This window comes from Daucus carota, chromosome 2 (genome assembly GCF_001625215.2).
Source record: "Daucus carota subsp. sativus chromosome 2, DH1 v3.0, whole genome shotgun sequence".
Taxonomy (NCBI): domain Eukaryota; kingdom Viridiplantae; phylum Streptophyta; class Magnoliopsida; order Apiales; family Apiaceae; genus Daucus; species Daucus carota.
Window position 1 is genome coordinate 52,099,835 of NC_030382.2, and position 23,440 is coordinate 52,123,274.

Consider the following 23,440-nt stretch of genomic DNA (forward strand, 5'->3'; position numbering starts at 1 on the left):
TGCAAAATTATCAAGTTTCGGAACTGCTCTTGTGTCATATCATTTTGATGAATAAACTGTTCTAATGCCAACATTAACTTCAAAATCTTATATTTTTCAAAAAATGCGCATTCATGAAATCAATGTATTGTTTAATGAATAAAAAATATTTTAAAAAAAGTCCAACCATTTCCAAATTCCAAGTATGAAAAAAGGTTCTGAGTTTATTGGAGACTATTTTGATACGTTCTAAGAATCATTTGAATTTCCAACTGATGTTGGTAGAGATTTCTAATCAAAGCATTACAATTCCAAGTTCGGAAAAGTATGGTAGATAAAGTACATTAAGAAAACTATGTAAAATAAATAAATTGCTGCAGATCTAATTGATTTAGCAAAAGAGAAAATTTAATCTCTCTTCTACACTTTGTTTTAAGCTCCAGGCTGACATAGTGGAATGAGGATTCTAATGATGTGGTACATAGCACTACAGTAATGTCCTTGACTAACTATTTGCCTGCTAATATTAATATGCACAAAAACCATTACACAATCCTATGCTAAGATCCAACAGGAGCAACACCTTTTCCCTTGGCTGCAGCAGCAGCGGCAGCGGAAGCTGCTGCAGAAGCTGCAGCTGCCGCAGCTTCTGCGGCTGCCGCAGAATCTGCGGCTGCCGCAGAATCTGCGGCTGCCGCAGAATCTGCGGCAGTGGGTCCTGAGGGGGGGACTGGGGTGCACTTTATATTGCTTTGGGCTGCAACCACCTTTTGTTCTTGCTGGTCAGAATTGAACTGAGCGAGAAGGGCCTTGATCTGACTTCCACTAAGCGTCTCACGCTCAAGTAAAGCATTGGCAAGTGCATGGAGCTCCTTCTCATGGGTGGTGAGAATGGTTTTTGCATTATTATATGCACTCGCCAATAATTCTCGGACTTCTTCCTCAATGAGAAGTCTAGTCTCAGTGCTCATGCTTTTTCCATTGTCATCATAATTGTGAGTAACAACCCCTACTTGTTTGCTCATTCCAAATTTTGTAACCATTGCTCTGGCAAGATTAGTTGCTTGCTTGAGATCAGAAGATGCACCTGATGTAACTTCATTTTCACCAAAGATAAGCTCTTCTGCAACCCGCCCGCCCATGCAAACATTAAGCCGAGCCAGCATCTGCTTACGGGATATACTAGTTTCGTCCTTATCTGGTAACTGAGAAACCATGCCAAGAGACATACCTCGAGGAACAATAGTTGCCTTGTGTACTGGAAGAGCCCCATCAGTATGGATTGCTACCAACGCATGGCCACCCTCATGGAAAGCGGTTAGCTTTCTTGATTCATCTGATATAACAGCTGACTTGCGTTCACTGCCCATCAAGATCTTGTCCTTGGCATATTCTAAATCAGCCATGCTCACCGATTTGGAACCATCCATAGCAGCCTTGAGAGCTGCAACATTGACCAAATTTGCAAGATCTGCACCAGAAAACCCTGGAGTTCCTCTGGCAATTATCATCAGATCGACATCATCTCCCTTTAAAACCTGTCAAATGGTGTTTAGATACATATTCGATAGAGTTACCCACAATCTCAAGTATTTTAAGTTTCAGAAATAACCGCCTGCCTATGGCTTCATCACAATCATATTAGGTGCGATTTAAAGCAAGCATACAGAACACCAACAGAAAAAGCCTCGGGAAGTGTCCTTAGCTGAGACACCAAATAACCATGATTATTAATAAGATAATACCAGCCAAACCAGAAAAAAAATAGAAGGGTCAGGGAAGAGTAAGCTGTACAAAGGACCCTACTTTTAAGGTGGAGGTTAGTTTTTGTGAAGACCTATGCTTTAAAAAGGTTTATAAGATTTTAAAAATTATGCAAGTAAATTAAAAGTTCCTTAAGATAACAAGAAACAACAATGGCATGAAGTAATGCATATACAGTAATTTAAAAAGAAAGTGCGTAAGTACTAGAAAACCCTCACATATACAATTAAATGGTCACTTGCAATTTTAAATGATTCGAATTGCTAGTTTGCAGAGAGAAATCCCAAATACAGAGACTCTTAGTCATAATTGACAAACTAGCAAGCACTTTTGAGAATGTTGGGGCCTGGGGGTGTTATCACATGCCCTGTTAGCATGTGATAATTAAATCAAAATCGGAATACTACTGTTTTCACAAATATGTCATCCCTTACAAGTTTGTTTTTACTTGTTCTTACACGCCAATGCACTCATTTAATTTAGTGATGCTCATGGAAGATAAGTCACTTTAAAAACTACCTTATAAACAAGAGAGTGACTCATAGAAACTTTAATGTTCAAATAAAAATTGATTGTCAAGTAGATGATTACAAATACTTTATTAATTTTAATTAGTGGTAGTAGAGTTTAGTAAAAGAATTTGTGACAACCCGGGTCAAATCCCGAGTCTTTTTCCGAAAATCGGGTCAAGTCCCGAATTCCGAATTCGAAAATAAGCCGAAATACACTGGCCCAATTGCAACAACTTGGGTAATCCACAAGCCCACCACAGGCCCCCAAAAGATCATGATTTGTTGGTGCAATTAGTAGTAGTACTTATGTTTATAAACTGAACTAAAGTCCTCACACTTCCCGATGTGGGACTGGGGTGTTACAAACTCCCCCACTTAAATTCCTGACGTCCTCGTCAGGCCGAAACGGATAGCCCATAGGCCCAGATCGAACCTCTCTAGCTATTGTGGGATGATACCGGCTGGCTTCGTGTCCCCGCCTCCGGATCTCTGTCCATTGCGGGATAATACCACCAGCCTTCGTGTCCCCAACTCCGGCAACTTGACGAATCAAGCTTTCGAGAGCCTGGCTCTGATACCATATGTGACAACCCGGGTCAAATCCCGAGTCTTTTTCCGAAAATCGGGTCAAGTCCCGAATTCCGAATCCGAAAATAAGCTGAAATACACTGGCCCAATTGCAACAACTTGGGTAATCCACAAGCCCACCACAGGCCCCCAAAAGATCATGATTTGTTGGTGCAATTAGTAGTAGTACTTATGCTTATAAACTGAACTAAAGTCCTCACACTTCCTGATGTGGGACTGGGGTGTTACAGCATTGAACTCTGGAAGCTAGGTTATTCTTAGATTCGCTTCTTATATATTTATTACAAAGGATTGTTATTTCAAAGTGCTCAAAAGGGTCTGTTTGAGAGTGCTGTTAAAAATTGCTATGTTGTCAGAAAAAGTGCTGGTAAAAAAGGTGTTGTTGCAGAAATCAGATAACTGTTTGGTAATATTTTTGATATTTTCCTATTTTAAGTTGTAACATAAAAAAATAATGTTTTGGTGAGGTTTGATAATAAAATCTGTAACAGCTTCCTACAATAGCTGAAAAGCAGTTTTTTTCCAAAAGCATAGGAGGACCTGCTTGTTCTAAAAGCAGCTTTTCAGCTAAAAACTCTTGTTCGACAAAGCTGCTGATAGATTTACCAAACAGTTTTTCACCTTCTTTTTAGCAAAAAGTTGTTGCTGTATGCAACAACAATGCCAAACAGTACCTAAGTAGTGGAAATGTAAAATTTCATACAACAAGCCAATACAGTACTTGATACAACAGCTGTTATATACAATATTCAATAAAAAAAAAATCATACTATGAATTCTAAGGTTGAAGTTCTAAGTTGAAAAACTGGCTTTTTAGTTTAGAATTAAACATTGTGTATTAAGCACTAAAATTTGGTTTCTTATTTAATGTATTTTGCTAATATCGTGCGTAGATGGACTATAGTTAAGCCCAAAAAAACCCATAGTAAATCAACCTTTCTATGCTTTCAACAAGTTCTATTTTTGGGTTTTAGCATGCAGCCACTAACAATTGTCAATTACCAAATGAATTCTGACAACAGAAATTTTACCTTTGAAATGTGAGATTCCATAATCTGCCTTCGGCCTTCAACATCTGGATTTGGTACAACAATGTGACGATCAAATCGTCCAGGTCTCACCAGTGCCTTATCTAATGATTCAGGGAAGTTAGTAGCAGCAACTACTATAATCCCTTCATTTTGTTTAAAGCCATCCAGTTCAACGAGCAATTGGTTCAAAGTCATCTTCATGTACTGCTGATCTTTTGGGTTGCGACTACCTCCTATGGCATCTATCTCATCAATAAAAATTATGCATGGGGACCGCTTCTTTCCAGCTGAAAATAGATCTCTCACTCTTCGGGCTCCAACACCAACAAACATCTCTTCAAACTCACTGCCGCTACATGAGAAAAAAGGAACCCCAGCTTCACCTGCTATAGCCCTTGCCAACATAGTTTTGCCAGTGCCAGGAGGACCAACAAGCAGAACACCTTTTGGTAGCTTCCCCCCGAGACGAGTAAAGCGCTGTAACAAACAAGAAGCTAAGAAATGCACATGTAAAATAAATACTAATGCCCATTCGAAGTACTGTTTTTTTATCTTCTAACAAAGAGGCAGTGGTACAAAAAGTTCTCTAAAATTTTGAGATGATGTAATTACCTTAGGATCCCGAAGATAGTGAACAATCTCTTCTAGCTCTGCTTTTGCTTCATCAACACCCTTCACATCATTAAATTTTGTCTTAGATTCCATGGTTGGTTGCACCTCTTCTTGGAGACCAAGCCCTGCAGTGTAGAAAAAAGAAGAGGGTAATGCTAAAAGAAAAAAAGACGTGTTTGTAGAAAGAATAAATCTCAGCATACTAACATATACACTACTAACTCGCTACCTACAATTTAGGAGCAAGTTAGAGCACATCTTCTAGTTACTTTATCACTTTCTACTATTATTTAATGTCAGTTAAGGATTAAAAATACAAGTAAAAAAAATCTAACCTATAGTCTATTTCCTTTTTAATGCATTAACTTTGTGATCACATATTTATCTTTTATTATGTAACATTTTTGTACTTTAATAAGTATTATATAAAGTAACTTATATCATGATATTTGATATTAAATAAAATAGTATTTCTTTATTTTTAAATAAGATAATTTATTAATTGTACTTTACTTCTTTTTTTTTAAATTTCAATAGGATGTTTATCACTATACATATGATTCTCCAAATATTTTTGCCATGATTTGAAACAATGTTAATGTTAATTCACTCAAAAGGTAGAATACAATGTGATATAAAGTTATATAAAGATTTTTGCATAATTGTTTTTAACATAATCACGTTCAGTAAAAAAAATTATATATTCTATAAATATATTAATTTTTGGTAAATGTTTATGACACAAATATATATGATATATGATATAATTTTCATAGAATACATATAAATAAAATTTTATAATATATAAAGTAACGTTTTTTTAAGGAAAAGTATTGTTTCAAAATATGACACACATCAGGATCTAAAAGGGGAAAAAATTGTACATAAGTTTTGATAGCAATGATACTCTTACATTGAAACTATAACAATACTCTTACGTCAAAAGTCTAACAGAGACAAAGAAAAGAAAACCGAATGAGAAGTGATTCCTAATCTATTCCACAATTCTAGGTCGTGAGTAAGTAATGCATACGTATGTATGCCAAGATTTATTCTTGGAGAAAATTTATTATGATACCAGTTTATAAGTAGTACCTTTAGTTATTCCTCTATCCTCGATAAGTGCCCCAACACCTGAAATTATGAGAAAGGCCAAACCTAATGTTCGAACAGTACGCCACAACTGTTGTTTAAAGCTTCCTCCCTCAGTAGCCACCGTATGTATAGGAGCAGAGGGTGTTCCCAGACCACTGTCTTTTGTCCTTTTACCCACACTTCCAAAGGCTGAAAGGCCGCCAATACTTTCTTCCCGCATTCTACTAGAACCTGAAGCTCCTGTGTGGAATTGTGTAGAATTAATAGTGAGTATGACATTTGACAACCCAATGGAATCAATAGGACTTACTAGTGTAAACTTGATCCCTGATGTTCATATTAATTACATATACACAATATTGCATGTGTGTGTGTACATGCATGTGACTTTGCAGACAGTGATATGTTCATCTCAAACAAAAGGTCTATTTGGTGTCCCCACCCCAACGTCTAATTTTTAAATGGAATGGCTCAGAAACAATATGTCCATATGTATTGCAATGGATTAAACACATGTTAATAAATTATGAAATATTATTTTATCTATTGAGAAATCGCAACTATAAAGCTAACAAGGCATCTTTTGCAGCGAAAATTGCAAATTGTATTTTTAATTCTATCCTCTGGATGACTTCTAATGTTAACCATTGTCATGGTTTTAAACCAAAACCATAAAACGCAAAGTTGGGGACCGTTATGTTGGTAAAGGTAATAGAGGATTGACAATTCAGCCTAAAAGTGCAATATATGTACAAAACAAAAGATTTCCAAGAAACTTAAAAATTCGGTGACCATAATTATGTACAGTATAAAAAAGAGTTCGAACTCAGAAGCAAGTTCTGATAAGAAACTCACCTCTCTGTAACATCTTAAGCAACTCACTCTCATCCAACCTATCAACTCTAACTAATGCCTTGACATATTCAGCAAGTGCTGATTGGCTGGTATGCAAAGAAGGTTGACTTTCAAACAATCTTATCACTTCATCTGGATCATTTCGCCGTAAAAGCTCTCCAAGATAAGCTGCATCACCTGATCCATCTGTATCACGTACTCTCCGAGCTAAACGTCCAATATAACTGGACTGAAAACGACGAGGACCGCCAGACAGACTGCTCACTGCACAAGAATGAAAAGGAATTCAATAAACTTAATATATTGCACTGAAGAATAAAAAGAAGGGCTTATACATGCACAATGTTTTTCAAATAGTTTCATGAAATAACTGTATACTTGTTTAAACAGTAAAAATAATTTAATATATAAAGTAAAGTATACTACATCCAATTGACAACAAAAGACAGAGATCTTATTTCAGAATGACCTTAGGAACTGATAATTAATTTATTGTTAAGGTAATAGATGTAGAGGACTCAGTTTTCGCTTGATAAACTTCTTTAAACGAAAAATATCAACAAGCATAGACATACAGGTGACTGAAAGAAATAAACATTTAAATTTTTAACAAGCTAATAATATAGAACTGCAGACCTACAACCATGTGATATAAAAAAACATGACGTAAACCCCACCCCCCTTCTACCTATCTTTATGTGAAGACTGAAGAACATCTTTTAATTACTATAACCATTGGTTATATACAGAACAGTGTATGTATTTGAGTTCAAAGACTTTTGAAGTTTCAAGTCTTGTCAGTTTATAAAATAGAACATTAATCAACAGATCAGATATATGTGAGTAATCTAATAAGCCAAACGGGAAAAATATATGGAAGGGATATGAAATATAAGTATCCCTATAAATGCCCTTTTACATGAAGAAATTTCAACTTGCAAAATAACTTTTTCTTCTATTCCAAAAACATGTAATGATGTATTAACATAAAACATTAGTCAACTGGATGGTTATATTAACATTAACCTATCAAAATCAAGTTGGGAAGACTAACATCATGTTTGGTTTAGGTTTATAATTGTAATTTAATTCTTTCCTCCGACCCATTCGTAATCACCTAAACTAGAGCGCAACCCCCAAAATGAAGAAGGAATGCTCATACCAATTTTCTACCCACTTCTCATCATTTATATTTGCACTCTTGTTTTAATACAAAGAAAATCCCCCTACTACCACCATTATCCCCCTTTAATTTCATTCATTCCATTACATTGTTCCCCACCAAACAGAGCTTAAGAACTATACAAGTGCTTGCATTAGAATAAAGAAAATTCCCCTAATACCTCTGCTTCCGTCAATCGCCCTTGAAGTAAAATAAGACCTCAAAGACAACTTGTTCAAGTGATTGATCTCTCCGTGCTTTTCTGCAAACTGTTCAATAAAAAGGATTAACAGCAGAAAGACAAACTATTTACTGAAGGCTGAGGCACCAAAATAATATTAAATTAAATACTAAGAAGTGAATGGTTCTAAAATTCCCCGATTTGGCCGATTAATCCCTGATGAATCCTCTGCAAGGTGCCTCCCCGGTTTGATTTTCAAAATCCAATTATTCACTGTAATTTTTTTTACATAATATGCTATATAGTAAATCAAACTAATATATCAAATATTATTATAATATTATAAAATATCCAATTTTTAATCCCATTAATCCCTAATCAGCACCTCCACCGATTATTACAACTAAGCTAAGAACACATAAAATATCCTGATAAATGAAACATAACAGATATTTATGCAATACCCAGATATAAATTGTCTCGCACAAACCGATGAAACAAGAATCAAATTAAAAATAAAAAACAAAATAATCAGCATAAAAATAGGGGGGGGGGGGGGGGGGGGGTATTGGAGCGACCTGGGTGAGAAGGCGCCTAAAAGCCATTGTGGATCAAGAAAACCCGAAACGATCCAAACTTCGTCAGGATAAAATTTGTGTAATGTATGAGTGCATATGTACACGAAAATTCGGAGTAACTAATAGAGGAGAAAGTTGTTAGGTTATGCAATGGTCGCGAATTGTCATGACCGGGAATGGTTTCTCTAGTTTGCGAAGATACTACTACTGTCCGAGCCGTCGCAGAACAAAATTAGCAGTGATATCAAATCCCCGTGAGAGCGTGACTTTGAGCTTCTAGGATAAACACACGCGTATTGTGTTTAGTTTAACTAGCGAAAAAAGCCGCGCTACGGGCGGCGTGATAAATTTTGATATGAATCATGATATGAATCAGTATTATAATAGTATAAAAATTATTTTGAATCATCATCCCGTTAAACATATCACAAATAAAAAATATTATAATTGATATACAAATTTGTTTAAGTGGCCATCCTTCGAAATAAAATACTAATAATAAAATTGGTTGGAACACCCCTCCCGTCAAAAACAATATTAATCCATAATTATTACTTTTATGATAAAATTAAATATTATAATTTAGATCAAAATTAGTTTGAGCCGCTCTCCTGTCAAACACAATACTAATAACAAAACATCATAATTTAGATATTAGTTTGAGTCGTCTTACTGTCAAACACAATACTAATAAAACTTATTCTAATTATGATAATATTAAATATTATAATTGGATAAAAATTATTTTGAACTGTGGTCTCGTTTTAACAAAAAAATATATTATAACATAGATAAAAAATTATTTTAGCCACTTTCCCGTCAAACATAATACTGATAGAAAAATTATTATTATTATTTAGATAAAAATTAGTTTGGGTCGCTTCCCGTGCCCGTCAAACACAATACTAATCAAGAATCAATTACATTATCATAAACTCAATATATGATTCCTATTTTATATATCCTATTTCATTTGTTAATTATTTTTATTTTTTGATTCCTATATATTAGTTAAAAATTATTATTTTTTTATGGTTCTAATTTTTTTTGCTATTCGTTTTTTATTGACTATTATCTTTACAATCCTCTATTTTATATTCGAAATTTAAGAAAATTATAAGACTAAATTGAACATAAAAATTGTACGTATTACCTTACAAATCTTAAATATAAATTGTATTTTATCTATGATTGTTAGTTTAAATAAATATAATCCTATTCCTTTTAGCATTCCTAAAAAGAAAAGAATTGTACTATCTTTAGAATCCAAAAAAAGAAAAAGAATTGTATTAACTTTTGGAATCCATGAACTTGATTTTTTAAATTATAATTATATTTTCTATCCGAAATTTAAGAGAATTATAAGAATTTTTTTTTATTATTTTTAGAGTCCAATAAAAAAAAGAATTGCATTACCTGTAAGATCCTTGAACTTGATTTTTGTTAAATTATAATTATAATTTCTATCCGAAATTTAAGAAAATTATAAGAAATTTTTTTTATTATTTTTAGAGTCCAATAAAAAAAAGGAATTGCATTACCTGTAAGATCCTTGAACTTGATTTTTGGATTATAATTTTATTTTCTATTCGAAATTCAAGAAATATATAAGATTGAATCGAAATATTATCGAAATTTTAGAGTATTATTAGCTTTAGAATCCGATAAGAAAAGAGTTATATTATCTTTAGAATTCTTAAACCTCATTTTTTTGAATTATAATTATATTTTTCCCTTCAAAATTTAAGAAAAATTAGAAAACTGAATCGAACAATTCTGAAGACGCCCGCATCCTCCTTTATATATATATATATTGATGTATTGCCTATACGATACATGTAGTTCAATTTAATAATTAAAAAATATTTATATATTTTAAATAAATATTTTGTTGAAATTACCTAGAATATTTAATTAAATAAAAAATTCAAATACTGTTGAATTCAAATTTATCACTTCTTATATTTAATTTTAAAATATATGGTTTGCGATTGAAAATGTAATTTTGATTTAATTTTAAAAAGTGATTTCTAAATACAATCACAACTAATTGCTAATCACAACTAATTGAGGAGATGGAGAAGAGAAGAAGGCAAGGAAGAATGATTTATCTTTTACAATTAATGAGATGGAGAAGAGAAATGAGGAGAAGAAGGAGAGGGAGAATGATTTATCTTTCATGATTCAGATATGTATTATAAAAGTTGACAAAGAAAACGACGAGTTTGAAGAACATTTTTGGTGAGTTGAAGAACATTTTCGGTGAGAATGATGATTTTGGGACCGATACCATCACCGCTAAAGAGAGTGATGGTTAGGGATGACAATGGGTTTAATCGGTTCAGAATTGGTCGGGTGAAACTATCCTTTCTAATGATGGTGTAGTGTTTGGTGAGTGTGGTTGCGTAGCAGGTGATTGTTCAATTATTAAAATTTTAAAGTTGTATTTATGATTAAATTTGGTTGATGAGTTGCACAATAGCTGCAAAACTAATTTTTAAAAATATTTTTTAAAAATCGGTAATCTTGAATATATTTTTTTGAGTATTTTTTGAAAGAACCCTATATTTTGTATGTTGTTTATGAAACTTAAATATTAGAATTCTAATAATATCTTAATGAAATTTTAATTCAATCTAACAATTTTTATCATTTAATTATGGGATCTAATGATTGTAAAAATGATCAAATATTTGTATTTTGAATTTTAACAATATTAACTTATAACTTGTGTCATTCATGGATAATTTTTAAAAATATATGTTTGTTTTAATAATTTATATGATGTACGAATATTTTATATTAATATATATAATATAATGTATTTTTTTTAAGAAGCAAAAAGAAGACGCAATATCTTGATTCAACAAAATTGACAACTTCCTAATACTTCTTGCATGTTTGTTTCATTACTGGTTGTAAAATGTTGCATTGAAAGATGCTTGATATTAAATTCACCCAGACATGCTCTTGGTCTTGATTTAGTTTCCAATTAAAAAAAATAGGAAGCACGAAAAATAGATATGGATTTTATAATAAGATTTCAGATCACTTACAATTTCTATTTTAATTTGATTATATCATTAAAACACAATGTCATATATTCCGACAAATTTTATACATGTCGTACGAAGACTATTTTACAGCTTGCTCCCGAGTTTTTGTTAGGAGAGAAAGCGAGTGAAAGCAAGTGTTGCTCCCGAGTTTTTGTTAGGAGAGAAAGCGAGTGAAAGCAAGTGTGCTTTCACTTTCATCTCACTTTTGGAGTGAAAGTTTTTGGAGTGAAACTATACTATATTTGCACTCACTTTCACTCACTTTCATCTCTTTAAAAAACTCGGGAGCATGCAAAGGAGTGAAAGTTAGATAACTTTACTTCCTCTTCACTTGCTTTCCTCCCATTTTAAAACTCGGGAGGAGGGTGTTAGCTAATCATTTGTATCCAACACTGTTGAAGACTTGAAATGGCTCTAATTAAAATTTATTTTTTTTTCTAATAAAAATTTTGGGTACATATTTATAATTAAAAATTCTAAATAAAAAATATTATTATTTTAATTAAAATTCTTTTAACAAATTTTTATTATATGATCAAAGCATCCAAAATCACCTCCAAATAGTCAAATCAAATGACCAATAAAAAGTCCTGACAAAGAAAAATGACCTATAAAAAGTATTCCAGGGAATCTAAATATAAGGTTGCCACTTGCATATCATGTACCGTTCGATATTTGCACGTATTTTGAGATTCTTATAAAATATAATTATATGATTTTTTTAAAATCTTTTATTTTTTGAATAAAGTTTAAATATCAAATTTTTATTAAAGAGATATTTTTTAAAAATATATTTTGAAACTATAATCAAAATGAATCTTAAAAAAGATGAAAAAAAAAGGTGGGGAGAGAGGAAGCCCGTGAAATGTGAATCCCAACTTTCTTTATTAGATGTGCACTCGTCATACTCAAAAAAGAGCATCATATCATGTGAAAAAACAAAAAAGTATGGCTTCGCCCGGGCTCGAACCGGGGACCGTCTGTGTGTTAGACAGACGTGATAACCAACTACACCACGAAACCTTGATGTTAAGGGCTGGAAGTTTATTTTTTTATTGATATACGATTCTCAATATAATGTAATGGGATGAGTAATGACTGATCAAGATTCAAGGGTAGTGCAAAGATATTATTGACCTAGAGATGGCAAGTGTAGTTATGTAATTTGTGCTTAAAGAATAAGTAGTTATTCACGGTAGAAAGCAATTATCCGAATTTGTTATCCCATTTCAACCTGAAATATATCCTTCCCTTGACCGTGACCAAGATACTCTCTTTATTCCCATAATTACATCAGCACTTGCTAGATATTTTAGGATTTCATTAAGCTTTTATAATAATAAAACATAATAAAATATTTCATTCTTTTTCCTTATAAAGAAAATAATATATATGATTCAGTATCACTAATTTCAAGCTTTCAATTAATTCACACCAAAAGCACCTGACAAAAAAAAAACAAAAAACAAGAGGATACCTGAGAAGATTCCATCAGATTTTTATTTTAATTTTTCACCATCAAATTTGTAAAAGATATGTCGTTCCGACGAGATTCAAATTTCTATGTATTTGAGCATAGCAAAGATATTTAAGTAAAATTGAAACATATATAAGCTAAAATCGACTTAATGCATGAAATACAAAAGCCTGGCTGCTACAGAATAAATTACAATACCATCATCATCATTCTATTTCTATTCAAGCTCCCCAGAGCACCTATTTCAATGAGCTTGGGAACAAGATGACCACTCAGATGAAGTGCCACAAGGCTCTCAAACCCTCCCACACGTGTCCCTCCGATGAACACTGCCGGCGCATTCTCCCCGGCGGCGGTTACCTCATCGTCCTCAAGCTCGATCACCGTTGGATGAACGCCGATATTCGACAAAAGCTGCTTCATCACGTGACACATGCAGCAACTAGAAGAGCGCGTGAAGATCACGACGGGGTTCTCGGAAATCAGCCGGTGGATTCTCATCTCCGGTGACTCGGAGACATCGATGGCAAGTGAACAAGTAGGTGGAGTGAGTTCTAGGCGGACGCCGCCGTCGTGCAATCGAAGTCCGTTCATGTCCGGCCGGCGGGAGATATTATTTTGTGTAGGAGAGAAATAATAATATAAAGTGGCAAACAAATAATGAAACAGAGACGGATGGAGTGAGTTGTAATTTATAGACAATCTTTGTAATTAGTGTGATAAGTAATATTATTTAATTTTTTTGATAAATTAAAGCTACAAAGTGACGTATATTGCTAATGATGTCATATTGAAGAAATAAAATTACTGGGATTATAGAGTACTTTCGATGAAGAACTAAGAAGACATAGCCTCTCTCTCGTCGTAGCCGTCTGGGGCTTCCATCGGTTTTCACCGGTGGAAAGCCCCGAATCACTTGATTGCTTTGTTTTTCTTTCTAGTTTTCTGAATAATACATCTTCTCGGGAAACTTAGATCTAAAACCATCGGAGATTTCCCTGTCTCTCTTCCAAGCGGGTGAGTTTCAGTCTGATTTCTCTTGTTTTTGTGGTTTTGCTCCGGATCTATTCTCGGGAGAATTCTTAGATCTAAAACCATCGGAGATTTCAGTGTCTTTCTTCTCTGTTTTCAAGCGGGTGGATTTTCAGTCTGATTTCTCTTGTTTTTGTGGTTGTGCTTCAGATCTAAGGTTGTTTTCTCTCCCTGGTGAGAGTTTTGTTTTTCGCTTCTTAATTGTAAGCGGGGTTTTTGATTTGGTGATGAAAGTTTGTATGGAATCGCCGTTTTGGTCGATAGCTCAAACGATAGCTCTGTCAGGGCATGATGAAGAGGGTACCAGTAATTCAACGAGGATGCATGAAACGGGTACTTGTATTTGTATATACATTTTCTTCAAAATATCGTTTAACTGTCTCCTTATGAGAACAGGCGATTGCAAATTACTGTTTGTTCGACTCGATCATTGGTGTAGATGCCGTATGGCTTTTTGTTATTAGATTAACACCTTTGCTTCAAAAAAAAAAAACTAAGAAGACATAATTATGTGATATTTTTTATTTTGTATTATGCTGAGTATAGGATCATTGGGTTTTTTCTTCTGATGATGAATATAATATATAATATTAATAAGTAACGAATATTGGAACTCGCGTATGTTATAAATATCGTGTTTATTTTTTCAATTATTGGAGATCGAAAATAAAAATGTGAGCTGTGATTTGGAAGTATGTGAGCTAAAGTTAATAAGAGAAAAGTGTTGCTAAATATTTGCAGCACATGGGCTGATGGGCATCACTAATTTCTACGTGCGTCACTCTCTCTCAGTCTCTCCGAATTATTATCTGCTTATGACGTAGCATTTGGTAGGTTATTATCGAAAGTGCCACACCTTTTTTTTTTTTTCTTGAATGCCAGGTATTGCAATTAAGAATCAAAATTAATCTATTGGCATAATGATTTAGGAAATATTTTTGATAATTTAGAGAGTTTTAAGCAAATCAGAATATAATCAGTAAATTTTTATTTTTTTTTAAAATTAATAAGAGGGTAGTCAATTTATTTTAATAATTCGGGATTTTAAGAGCACTAACAGTAAGCGAGATATATTTGTCGGTTAAGTGAAAATATAAAAATAAAAATGAGTTGATTACAAATTTAAACAAAAAAAGAGTGATTTATTAAGCAGTAAAGCAAAAAGAAGGTGAATAAAAAAAGAGTTGCAGACGCAGAGTAATGAAAGCAAAGGAGGGGGAGTGGAGGGGGCACCAGCCACCAGGAATATATAAAAACAAAAAAGAGAGAACGTAGTGAAGTAGTGTTTAAGGAGGACCGTCGGTGGTGGCTTATTATTTTTGCGGTGGGCTTGGATTACGTCGCCATTTTCACTCTTTCTTTTAGATTCATGGAATATTACGGTCTCCATGGAATCTTGCAAGTCCTGTCAACTTACCTTGCAAAACCAGTACTCCCTCCGTTGAAGTTGAAAGCGTACATTCGGGAGGGAGGGTCTGGTGCGTATTAAAAATTCATATAAAATATAATTTATAAATTATTTTAATTTTTTATTTTTGAATAAAAATTTAGTGTCTAAATATTTATTCAAAAATATAAAATTTTAAAAATAAGGTATTAAATTATATTTTATAGAAATCTTAAAATACTTGACAAAATACTGTAGGCTGTAGCAAGAAAATAGCCGAGATTTATATATAAAAAAATTATGCTGATTTTTAAAACAAAACATGAGTGAATATCATTTTATGGCTGGCGATACTTCAACTTGAACATAAATTAGTCCTCCTGGGCCGAACTAAAAGGGTTTCCAACTCAAAGTCTTTACTTGTAATAAAAGAAAACTGAAGAATTTCACGCTTTGATACTGTTATAGAATTCGGTATGCGTTCCAATTCTTGCATTGTAAAGCAGGATCAAATTTTTCAGGACATCAATATTAATATTGGTGTCCAAATTAAATGGTTGGAAATGATATATTATAATTTTTGGTAGATTATATAAAAATAAGTAGAGGGGTCTCTCCAAACCTTGCTAAAAATAATCTACAATTTGGAAATCTGTAGTTTTGTCTGAAACCGAGGAAGTTCTGAGACATATTGATGAACACAGGCAAGACAAAGGATATTATATCTGTTTTCAGACACACTTGAATTCTGAGTTATTCTGTAGTTTCAGCACACAAGACGGGTGACACTAACATACAAAACATCCTTGGCCCAGAATTCAGGATTTTGATGTACGTTTGATAGCTCTAACCTTAACCCCATGCTTGAAATTGAGAACTATGCCATAGTCCAGTCCCAGAGGTTTTTCCATGTTGGGTGAGTGACAGAATACATAATTTCGATACAAATGAATAATGGAGAGTTTGATTTCTTGTAAAGAAAATTTACTGCCGATGCATGCCCGGGGTCCTATTCCAAAGGGGATGTGTGCATATGGATGCCTTTGCTTCTCTTCTTCACAGTTGAGATCAAATCTTTCTGGTTTGAACTTTTCGGGCTCTGGGAAATTCTTCGGATCTTTTGCTAATACTCCAAGAGCCAACCACACCCATGTCCCCTGCAGATTCACATGCGGATCATGATCATACACTAAAAATTTACTTTCAATTTTGTTTCTTTTAGGCCTTTCTTTTCTGGCTAGGAATAGAAGATGTTACCTTTGGGATGATGTAGCCACCAATTTCGACTTGTGCTGATGTCTCTCTAGCAACTAAAGGAGACACAGTATAAAACCTCATGGCTTCTTTAATCACCTGCAATATTTGCTGATGTTAATTTTTAGCAAGAAAAGGTATCACAGGAAGTGTTGAATTCAAGAAAGAAGATCAACTAGCCTGATCAATATAAGGGAACTTGTCTTGTAGATCATCAGCTGTTGGGATCTTTTCTCGGGGGCCAAAACCGTCAATCTCTTCAAGCAACTTCTTCTCAACTGCTGGATGCGCAGCAACTAGGTAAATGATTGTGGATAGCGTAAACGATGTAGTAGCTGACCCAGCAAGAAGATGCTCGTATGTCACAGCACTTATGTAATCAGGAGTGAAGAACTTAGACACCGTCCCGGACTCCCTTGCTTTTAATATAAGTGACAAGAAATCTTTTGAACCATTATCCTTTTGTGCCATTTTCTTCATGACAATCTCATTAAGCCGACTACTTAAGTTCTGGTTAGTCCTATCTACTTTCCTGTCTAGAGTCCCAGGTATTCTCTTAAGAATCTGCCGAAATGGTTCTTGAAGTATTGGAAGTAGGAGACCAAGAATGATCGAAAAGGAAGCTGATAAGTCCATCTTTAGAGTAGTTGTGGAGTAAATATGCTGCTTAATGAAGTCCTCAACTCCCTTATCGTTGTCATTGCTTGTCGAATTTTTGACTGAAGCAGTGCATTGCGGCTTAGACAAACCAAAATCGACACCAAAAGCAGCCTGTCCAATTACATCAGTGGCCAACTTAAGTGAAAGGTCAGAAAAAATTATATCTTCTTCTTTAGAGGGGAGAATTTGAGTAGCAGAAACGATGTAGTCTTGCATTACTGGAACTAGTTTTGCTAGGTGCGATGGCTGGTAAACAGAAAGTATCGTGTTCCTCATGGTTGACCATCTGGTATCCCTGGCAGAATCAACAGTTCACAAAACAGAGATCATAAAACAAAATAAGTTGCTTCTTAACAGCCTCGTATATAATTCCTCTACCTCAAGAGCAAAAGTAAAAAAACATACCTGGTGAAAAATAGACCTTTTTGATGAAGGGGAGAGGATGCAATGGGAGATGGAATGCTTCTGTTTGGGATGTCCTTGAATTTTTTAATTCCAACTTCTCTACAAAGCTCTGCATCTGCTATAATTATAAGTGGTTGTCTTCCCATGTGAAACCTGATCGATATAACAACTGACTTAATATATTATTAGCTCAAAATTACTTGTGTTTCTTGCAAATTACTTGGAAAAAGATAGCACAGTCATTATCTTGGAAGATAACTTTGTCACTAGAATTAAGTTGTTCAGGACTTCAGGTACATGCCCCTCATTAGATTAATTCACGATAAAGGGTTACTTTGCATTAGAAATTGCATGTCACTTCAATTAGTGTCGCATCCCTGACCCTGTTCCACTATTACGAGTAGAAAAAGGCATTTAAATGATACTAATTTACCAAGTATGACTTTACCATAACTTGCTGCTCCTTTGAGAACCAAGCAGTGATGGTGGGGTATCTTAAAAAAGATGTTTCAAGACCTTTAACACAACTATTTTAACTGGTTGTAAAGTACATTCAAGTCTGTTCCACCAGATGTCAACTTTTAGCTGGTAAGCAATAACACATCATCTCGAAAAAATATCACAGGACTTCAAGCATGCTCTCTGCCTGCAGTTTACAATACTATGCCTATTGTAGATATGCATGGTATTGGAATTCAAGCATTTAAACATAAACACTTCAGTCTCCAGGGATCTCAAGTGAACCTTAGAACTAGGGTTGACTTCTGAGAGATACAGATCTATCTGATAAAAACCAAACCAAACTAATCAAATGAAACTATGCACTGACCTGAAAATGGGGCCATAACGTTTGGCAAGAACCGAGAACACATCAGGACCATACTTAGCAAGCAACGGCAAGTGACCTACAAAGGGGAAAGAAGGAGGACCAGGTATTCTCCTAACTCTCCAATAAGGTCCATAGCAGTAACACAAAACAGCAGCAAGCAAAGCTAACAAGGAGCATATAGCTGAAGAGACAGGTAACCTTGTCAGCATCAGTCCAAGCTCTGCAAGTCTGTGAGAAGCTTCACTTATGAAGTCCATTTTGTGAGGAGAAATTTGTTACTGGAAGAATTTGATGGTAAATGAAATAAATATAAAGAGGGGTGTCAAGAAACTAAGAAAGCATCTTAATGAAGAGCAATCAGCAGTTTGGTAATTGTCCTTATTGTACATGATAAACAATGTAGGAAAATGTATGGTGGGTCCTTTATATTATACTATTTTTTGTTATATTGCCTTAAATTTTAATCATTCTTTCCACACTTCATTATGCTGCTCTTAAGCTGTTGGAATCTTTGGCTTTGATTATGTATCACTGGTATAAAGAAGACTGAGAACCATAGCCACTGTATCACCTTAGAAAGGATGAGTTAATTATTCCACTCCCACTCGTCTGGTTCCTAAGCAATATGACAAACCTGTGGACTCTGTAAATTGTGCTGATAGAATCTAAAGAAAATGAAGTTTTAGGTCTTTTTGTCATGAAGCCTACTATGATTGAAAATTTTGTTTTTCAGTTGTCAATTGACCCGCTATTATGTTTTTAGGCACTGTTTGCTACCACTACCACCGGGAGGTACAGTCATTAGATATATACCAGTCATTAGATATACCTGCTCACCCGAAGTGCAAGTCAATTTATTTTATGAGTAATGACTTTCACATTTTCTTAGTTCCTAGTTTTTGGAAGTGATCCAGGTGTTTCTCATGAATATCATATAAAGCAAATTTGCTGATTTATGGTAAAAAGGTCAGTATATACTTCATTAATATTTTTAGTAGGTGTGTTTGATGTTGAAACATGGAAATATGCTTCCTTAAAACACCATGGATTCTTTTTATATCAAGTTTGTCTTGATGTTTGGTGATGACTGATGAGATTTATATCATATATATATTAATCTAAACGGCTTAGAATCTGTATGTGTTTGTATATTATAAGCATTATGAGACAATGACAGTATCGAACCAATTTCAACTCTAGTTTGTCTTCTTCTTTAAGATAGATTCCGCATCAACATTTTCCTCGTTGAAATCTCCTCCCGACCTACAACAAACCAGCTGACCAACAAATCTGATGTTAATCAGCAAAGAGTAAACTTACTTGATATATTTACTATGGATTTGGCTCGATTCACTTGATCAGCTAGCTTGTCTCTCTCATTGCGCCTTTTCCCTATCTGATAACCATGGACCCTGTAATTGACCTATTCCATTATCATGTTTCCTTCAAAGCAAAAGAACATAATTTCACCTATCATAGACAATACAATGTCACTGACAGCTATTAGTTCCACTAGTAACAGTTGCCAGAATGTCTTACTATGAACAGAATAACTTACCCCTACTATTATAGGTACGTCGAGAAGCTAATCCTTCATAAATGTGAAATGGTGGAATGAGAGCTAGCAGCAATTCAAACAATGTTAGTCCTGGTACTATGAATAGCTTTCAGTTTAGATGTGTATGCAACTGTTGACTACCACTTACATGGAATGAGATAACAAATAAAGAAACAACCAGAAATAGTGTAGAAAATTCTTCTGTCCAAGCAATCAAGTGCCATATCCTATGGACTCCTGCGCTCCTCTCGTATAGAGATGAAGGACCACAGCAACAACGTGCTTTGAATGTTATTGATGTAGGTTATAAGTTATCTGCATCAACCAAGTTTACTAATTAATGAAGTGGCAGTAACCAGCCGCCATCAATAATCTCTTAGCAAATTTGCAAGTTTTTTAAGTCTCATACATGCAGCTAATTTGGATACTGTTGCCTATCAAAGTTTAAAGCATATAGAGCGACAATTACAACTGCAAACCTTAACACTTCCAAGTTAAAACTATTTCTCATAGGCAAAACAGAAGGAAACAAACAAAAAAAACGGCAACTTATGCTGCAATTTTGCCCTCAATTCGAGTCGAATGCAGGACTCACTTTCACTATTAGTACCCAAATCAGTGTTCTTGCACGGCAAACTCATAACATTACAATATCAGCTATGAGCTAAAAGGGAGAACCCTAATTCTGTATATCTTACATACCACCACCTAAAAGGATGACCCAGTGTTTTGGAGTACTTATACTCCCAGGGATAAACAAGATTTCTTTTAACCCACCTATACCAAGTTTTTCATTGCTAGGTTCTTTTTCTGAAGATTATATAGAAAGTAGTCTACATGTATATAAGGTGCAGAAGCCCAGTACTTGCAAATGATATAATTAGACACCATGTAAATCTACCAATATTAATTAAGGTGCAGAAACTCAGTACTTGCACAAAATATAGATCTTGACATACAGATAAATATTTCAAACTCATGTCTGGACCTCCTCTTCAGTAAACAGATAGTTATATCCTAGAAAGGCACAAATGAAAAACAAATTAACGTTCACAGGGTAAATTAAGGACTGAAAAATGTAACAATAAATTCATGAAATTTAAAAGGACTGAAAAATGTAACAATAAATTCATGAAATTTAAAAGGACATAATATCTTGAAAAGGATATAACATTGTGTCTCTTCCCTGCAAATCCCTTCACCCCTGTTTTATAAAAAAACATATTAGCTACACGCTTTAAAAAGAAAAAGCAGAGGAACAAATAGAATAACTGTACTCGGTACCAACGATTATTAGGGGATGAAGTTGAAAGAGACGACCACATTATGACACCACGTACAACACAGACACCTGAAACAGAATCCTTGGTCATAATTGACCATTCATGGATTTGACCTGAGATATTCCAGTTGATCAATAAGTGGCTTTAGATCCTCACTATCCCAGTCTGGTGAATTTGCAGCAAAATCTTCCACTTCCACACCTGGAAGATCAATAGCCACCTCTTCTTTTTCTGCATTCACAGTTGCAAGATTATTATCAAGCAACTCCTCCCAAATAATCTCATTTACAGCATCCAACTCTCCACCACGCGATGAAACCATTTCCTCCTTTACACCACTAGTTGCCCCTGGGTCGAGTGCATCTGAGAAAAATGACTCCACATCCACTCCCGTATTTGCTAGCTCTTCTTTTTGCTGATAAGAATAATCTAAACTCTGTGTTTGCAAGTCCTCCAAACTTTGGCTTGGGCTCATAGTTAGTCTGCGTTTCCTCCCCATATCAATTTGATTCTGATCCATCTTTTGCACATACTTGTCCAGATACTGCTGCATAAATTCAGGACTCCTAAGTGCCTGTGCGAGAAAACTCATCATACGTTGCTGCTTAGACTCCAAACTCTGAATTTTATCCTCCATTGCTGCGATTACATTCTGTGAGTCCTGCTGTTGCTGTCTGAGTTTCACAATTTCTGCAGATAGAATACTGCGATCATGCCCGAGTTTTTGAAGCTCTTCTTCAACTCCATAATGGCCTAATTCGACACACAAGCCACCTCCTTGCTGCTGTATTCCCTGTGAGGTGGCATTTCTCCTCCTTTTGATAGTCTTCAAGAGATGCTTCTGACCTCCCAGAAACCCCTCATTCGCAAACTCCCATCTGTCGGGATCCACTTTCCTGAAACCCTGCAATTTCAAACATTTTATCCCGTCAGTAAGCTTGAAAACAAGGTATTAAGAATCCCCTTGAACACATTCGATTTCCAAAGAAAAAAATCAACATTTTATACATTAGTCTTCAACATTTCAACATAAAAGCAATCAACAATCAAGACACCAACTAACAACCAAAAATCATAACAAAGAACCATAAGAAGCAAATCCAACGAAAAGACAACAAAGAAAAAATTAGGATTACCAATGTGTAACAGAACTATAAGAGCAATCACCCTAGTGAATATTTAATCGACTGAAATTGTTTACCCTACAGAATCCTACACATTCTTGGACTTGTACAAAACCTAATTCAAAATAAATAAATAAATTAAAATTCTCGACCACATGCAGCAAATTATGAATATGGAAATGAAGCTTAAGCAAAATCCCAACTGAGCAAACACAGATCAAGAGAAGAAGCCACATAATATAATCCAGTACAAAGCAGAAACATGAAAGTACTTACATAGGTATTGAGCTGGCGAACAAAACTAGAGAAATTACTATGTTTGAAGCATTTGGAGAGCAGACAAGTCGAGAACTTGTAAGGATCCCAAACGATGAAGCTATTCTTAGCAGCACTCCAAGACACAACCGTGTCAGTAGCCGGGTCTTGAACCATATCATATGTCTTTGTAAGAAATGGAGGTGGCCCCACTTCATGCAATCCCTCCATTGGCTGAGGTGATGAACCAGCTGCTGCTTGTTTCATTTTCTGCCCATCCATTACTACCAGGTATTTATGTGAAGAATATGATTGAGGAAGTGATCAAGTAGATTAAGCAAGTGATTAGTTAGTGAGTGTTTGAGAGAGTGGGGAGTGTTAATATTGAGAGATGATTTAGACTTTAGAAAGTTCTTGAAAAGGATGGAATGTTCGGGAGAAGAGTGGGCAGCGGTTGAAGTTTCTGACACTTTTGTCTCCTCTTGTCAACTTGTCTTCACTCTGAGTGGACGCTGCTGGGCCACACAGTGTGAGTACTTGGGCTTTGCATCCAATCCATGCTTACAGTTTCAGTCTCAACCAGATTTTTAGTGACAGGGAACTAGTGCCTACATTTGTCCTCCCGAGAAACGAGATTTTTTAATTTTTATGGACAAGCCGTCGATTAGTTGTAAACTGTAATGTCCTCGTTTGACTAATTTCAAAAGTCGCATAATTATTGGGGACAAAGGGATACTCCGATTTTATTATATTTTTCTTTTTA

The 23,440-nt window shown here is 34.7% G+C and overlaps 4 protein-coding genes and 1 non-coding gene across 7 annotated transcripts; all 5 read right to left on the reverse strand.

Annotated features, from left to right (window-relative positions):
• Positions 1-337: 337 nt before the first annotated feature.
• On the reverse strand, positions 338-8,640 carry LOC108209925 (ATP-dependent zinc metalloprotease FTSH 4, mitochondrial). The gene is made up of 7 exons (XM_017381141.2): positions 8,358-8,640; positions 7,780-7,867; positions 6,437-6,700; positions 5,582-5,821; positions 4,487-4,611; positions 3,875-4,351; positions 338-1,517 (listed from the first exon to the last, which is right to left on the reverse strand). The coding sequence occupies exons 1-7, from the start codon at positions 8,382-8,384 to the stop codon at positions 540-542; spliced, it is 2,199 nt and encodes a 732-aa protein (XP_017236630.2). The 5' UTR covers positions 8,385-8,640; the 3' UTR covers positions 338-539.
• Positions 8,641-12,362: 3,722 nt separating this feature from the next.
• TRNAV-AAC (transfer RNA valine (anticodon AAC)) lies at positions 12,363-12,436 on the reverse strand. Its single transcript has one exon. It is a non-coding gene; the product is annotated as a tRNA-Val (tRNA).
• Positions 12,437-13,000: 564 nt separating this feature from the next.
• On the reverse strand, positions 13,001-13,569 carry LOC108208172 (glutaredoxin-C10). The gene has a single exon (XM_017378673.2). The coding sequence runs from the start codon at positions 13,482-13,484 to the stop codon at positions 13,080-13,082; it is 405 nt and encodes a 134-aa protein (XP_017234162.1). The 5' UTR covers positions 13,485-13,569; the 3' UTR covers positions 13,001-13,079.
• A 2,435-nt stretch (positions 13,570-16,004) lies between these two features.
• On the reverse strand, positions 16,005-19,900 carry LOC108209687 (cytochrome P450 711A1). Of its 2 annotated transcripts, none has more exons than XM_017380733.2 (6): positions 19,778-19,900; positions 18,458-18,685; positions 17,629-17,781; positions 16,744-17,518; positions 16,567-16,662; positions 16,005-16,466 (listed from the first exon to the last, which is right to left on the reverse strand). In XM_017380733.2, the coding sequence occupies exons 2-6, from the start codon at positions 18,664-18,666 to the stop codon at positions 16,128-16,130; spliced, it is 1,572 nt and encodes a 523-aa protein (XP_017236222.1). In that variant the 5' UTR covers positions 18,667-18,685; positions 19,778-19,900; the 3' UTR covers positions 16,005-16,127. The 2 variants fall into 2 exon arrangements, with proteins under 2 accessions (XP_017236222.1, XP_017236218.1); XM_017380729.2 differs by having other exon boundaries at positions 18,458-18,735.
• Positions 19,901-21,077: 1,177 nt separating this feature from the next.
• LOC108209688 (heat shock factor protein HSF30) lies at positions 21,078-23,125 on the reverse strand. Of its 2 annotated transcripts, none has more exons than XM_064088079.1 (3): positions 22,699-23,125; positions 21,300-22,202; positions 21,078-21,219 (listed from the first exon to the last, which is right to left on the reverse strand). In XM_064088079.1, the coding sequence occupies exons 1-2, from the start codon at positions 22,957-22,959 to the stop codon at positions 21,399-21,401; spliced, it is 1,065 nt and encodes a 354-aa protein (XP_063944149.1). In that variant the 5' UTR covers positions 22,960-23,125; the 3' UTR covers positions 21,078-21,219; positions 21,300-21,398. The 2 variants fall into 2 exon arrangements, with proteins under 2 accessions (XP_063944149.1, XP_017236223.1); XM_017380734.2 differs by having other exon boundaries at positions 21,079-21,219; positions 21,304-22,202.
• Between the last annotated feature and the right edge of the window lie 315 nt (positions 23,126-23,440).

What these genes read in the sequence shown, in the direction of transcription:
- LOC108209925 (XM_017381141.2), bottom strand. Translation starts at nt 8,384, where the DNA reads ATGGCTTTTAGGCGCCTTCTCACCCAG. An exon ending in TTAGGCGCCTTCTCACCCAG is followed by an intron (nt 7,868 to 8,357) that starts GTCGCTCCAATA and finishes TTTATTGAACAG; the next exon opens with TTTGCAGAAAAGCACGGAGA. An exon ending in GGATAGAGGAATAACTAAAG is followed by an intron (nt 4,612 to 5,581) that starts GTACTACTTATA and finishes TCTACACTGCAG; the next exon opens with GGCTTGGTCTCCAAGAAGAG.
- LOC108208172 (XM_017378673.2), bottom strand. Translation starts at nt 13,484, where the DNA reads ATGAACGGACTTCGATTGCACGACGGCGGCGTCCGCCTAGAACTCACT.
- LOC108209687 (XM_017380729.2), bottom strand. Translation starts at nt 18,714, where the DNA reads ATGGACTTCATAAGTGAAGCTTCTCACAGACTTGCAGAGCTTGGACTG. An exon ending in CGTTATGGCCCCATTTTCAG is followed by an intron (nt 17,782 to 18,457) that starts GTCAGTGCATAG and finishes TATATCGATCAG; the next exon opens with GTTTCACATGGGAAGACAAC. An exon ending in AAAGGTCTATTTTTCACCAG is followed by an intron (nt 17,519 to 17,628) that starts GTATGTTTTTTT and finishes TGATTCTGCCAG; the next exon opens with GGATACCAGATGGTCAACCA.
- LOC108209688 (XM_064088079.1), bottom strand. Translation starts at nt 22,959, where the DNA reads ATGGATGGGCAGAAAATGAAACAAGCAGCAGCTGGTTCATCACCTCAG. An exon ending in TTCGCCAGCTCAATACCTAT is followed by an intron (nt 22,203 to 22,698) that starts GTAAGTACTTTC and finishes TTGAAATTGCAG; the next exon opens with GGTTTCAGGAAAGTGGATCC.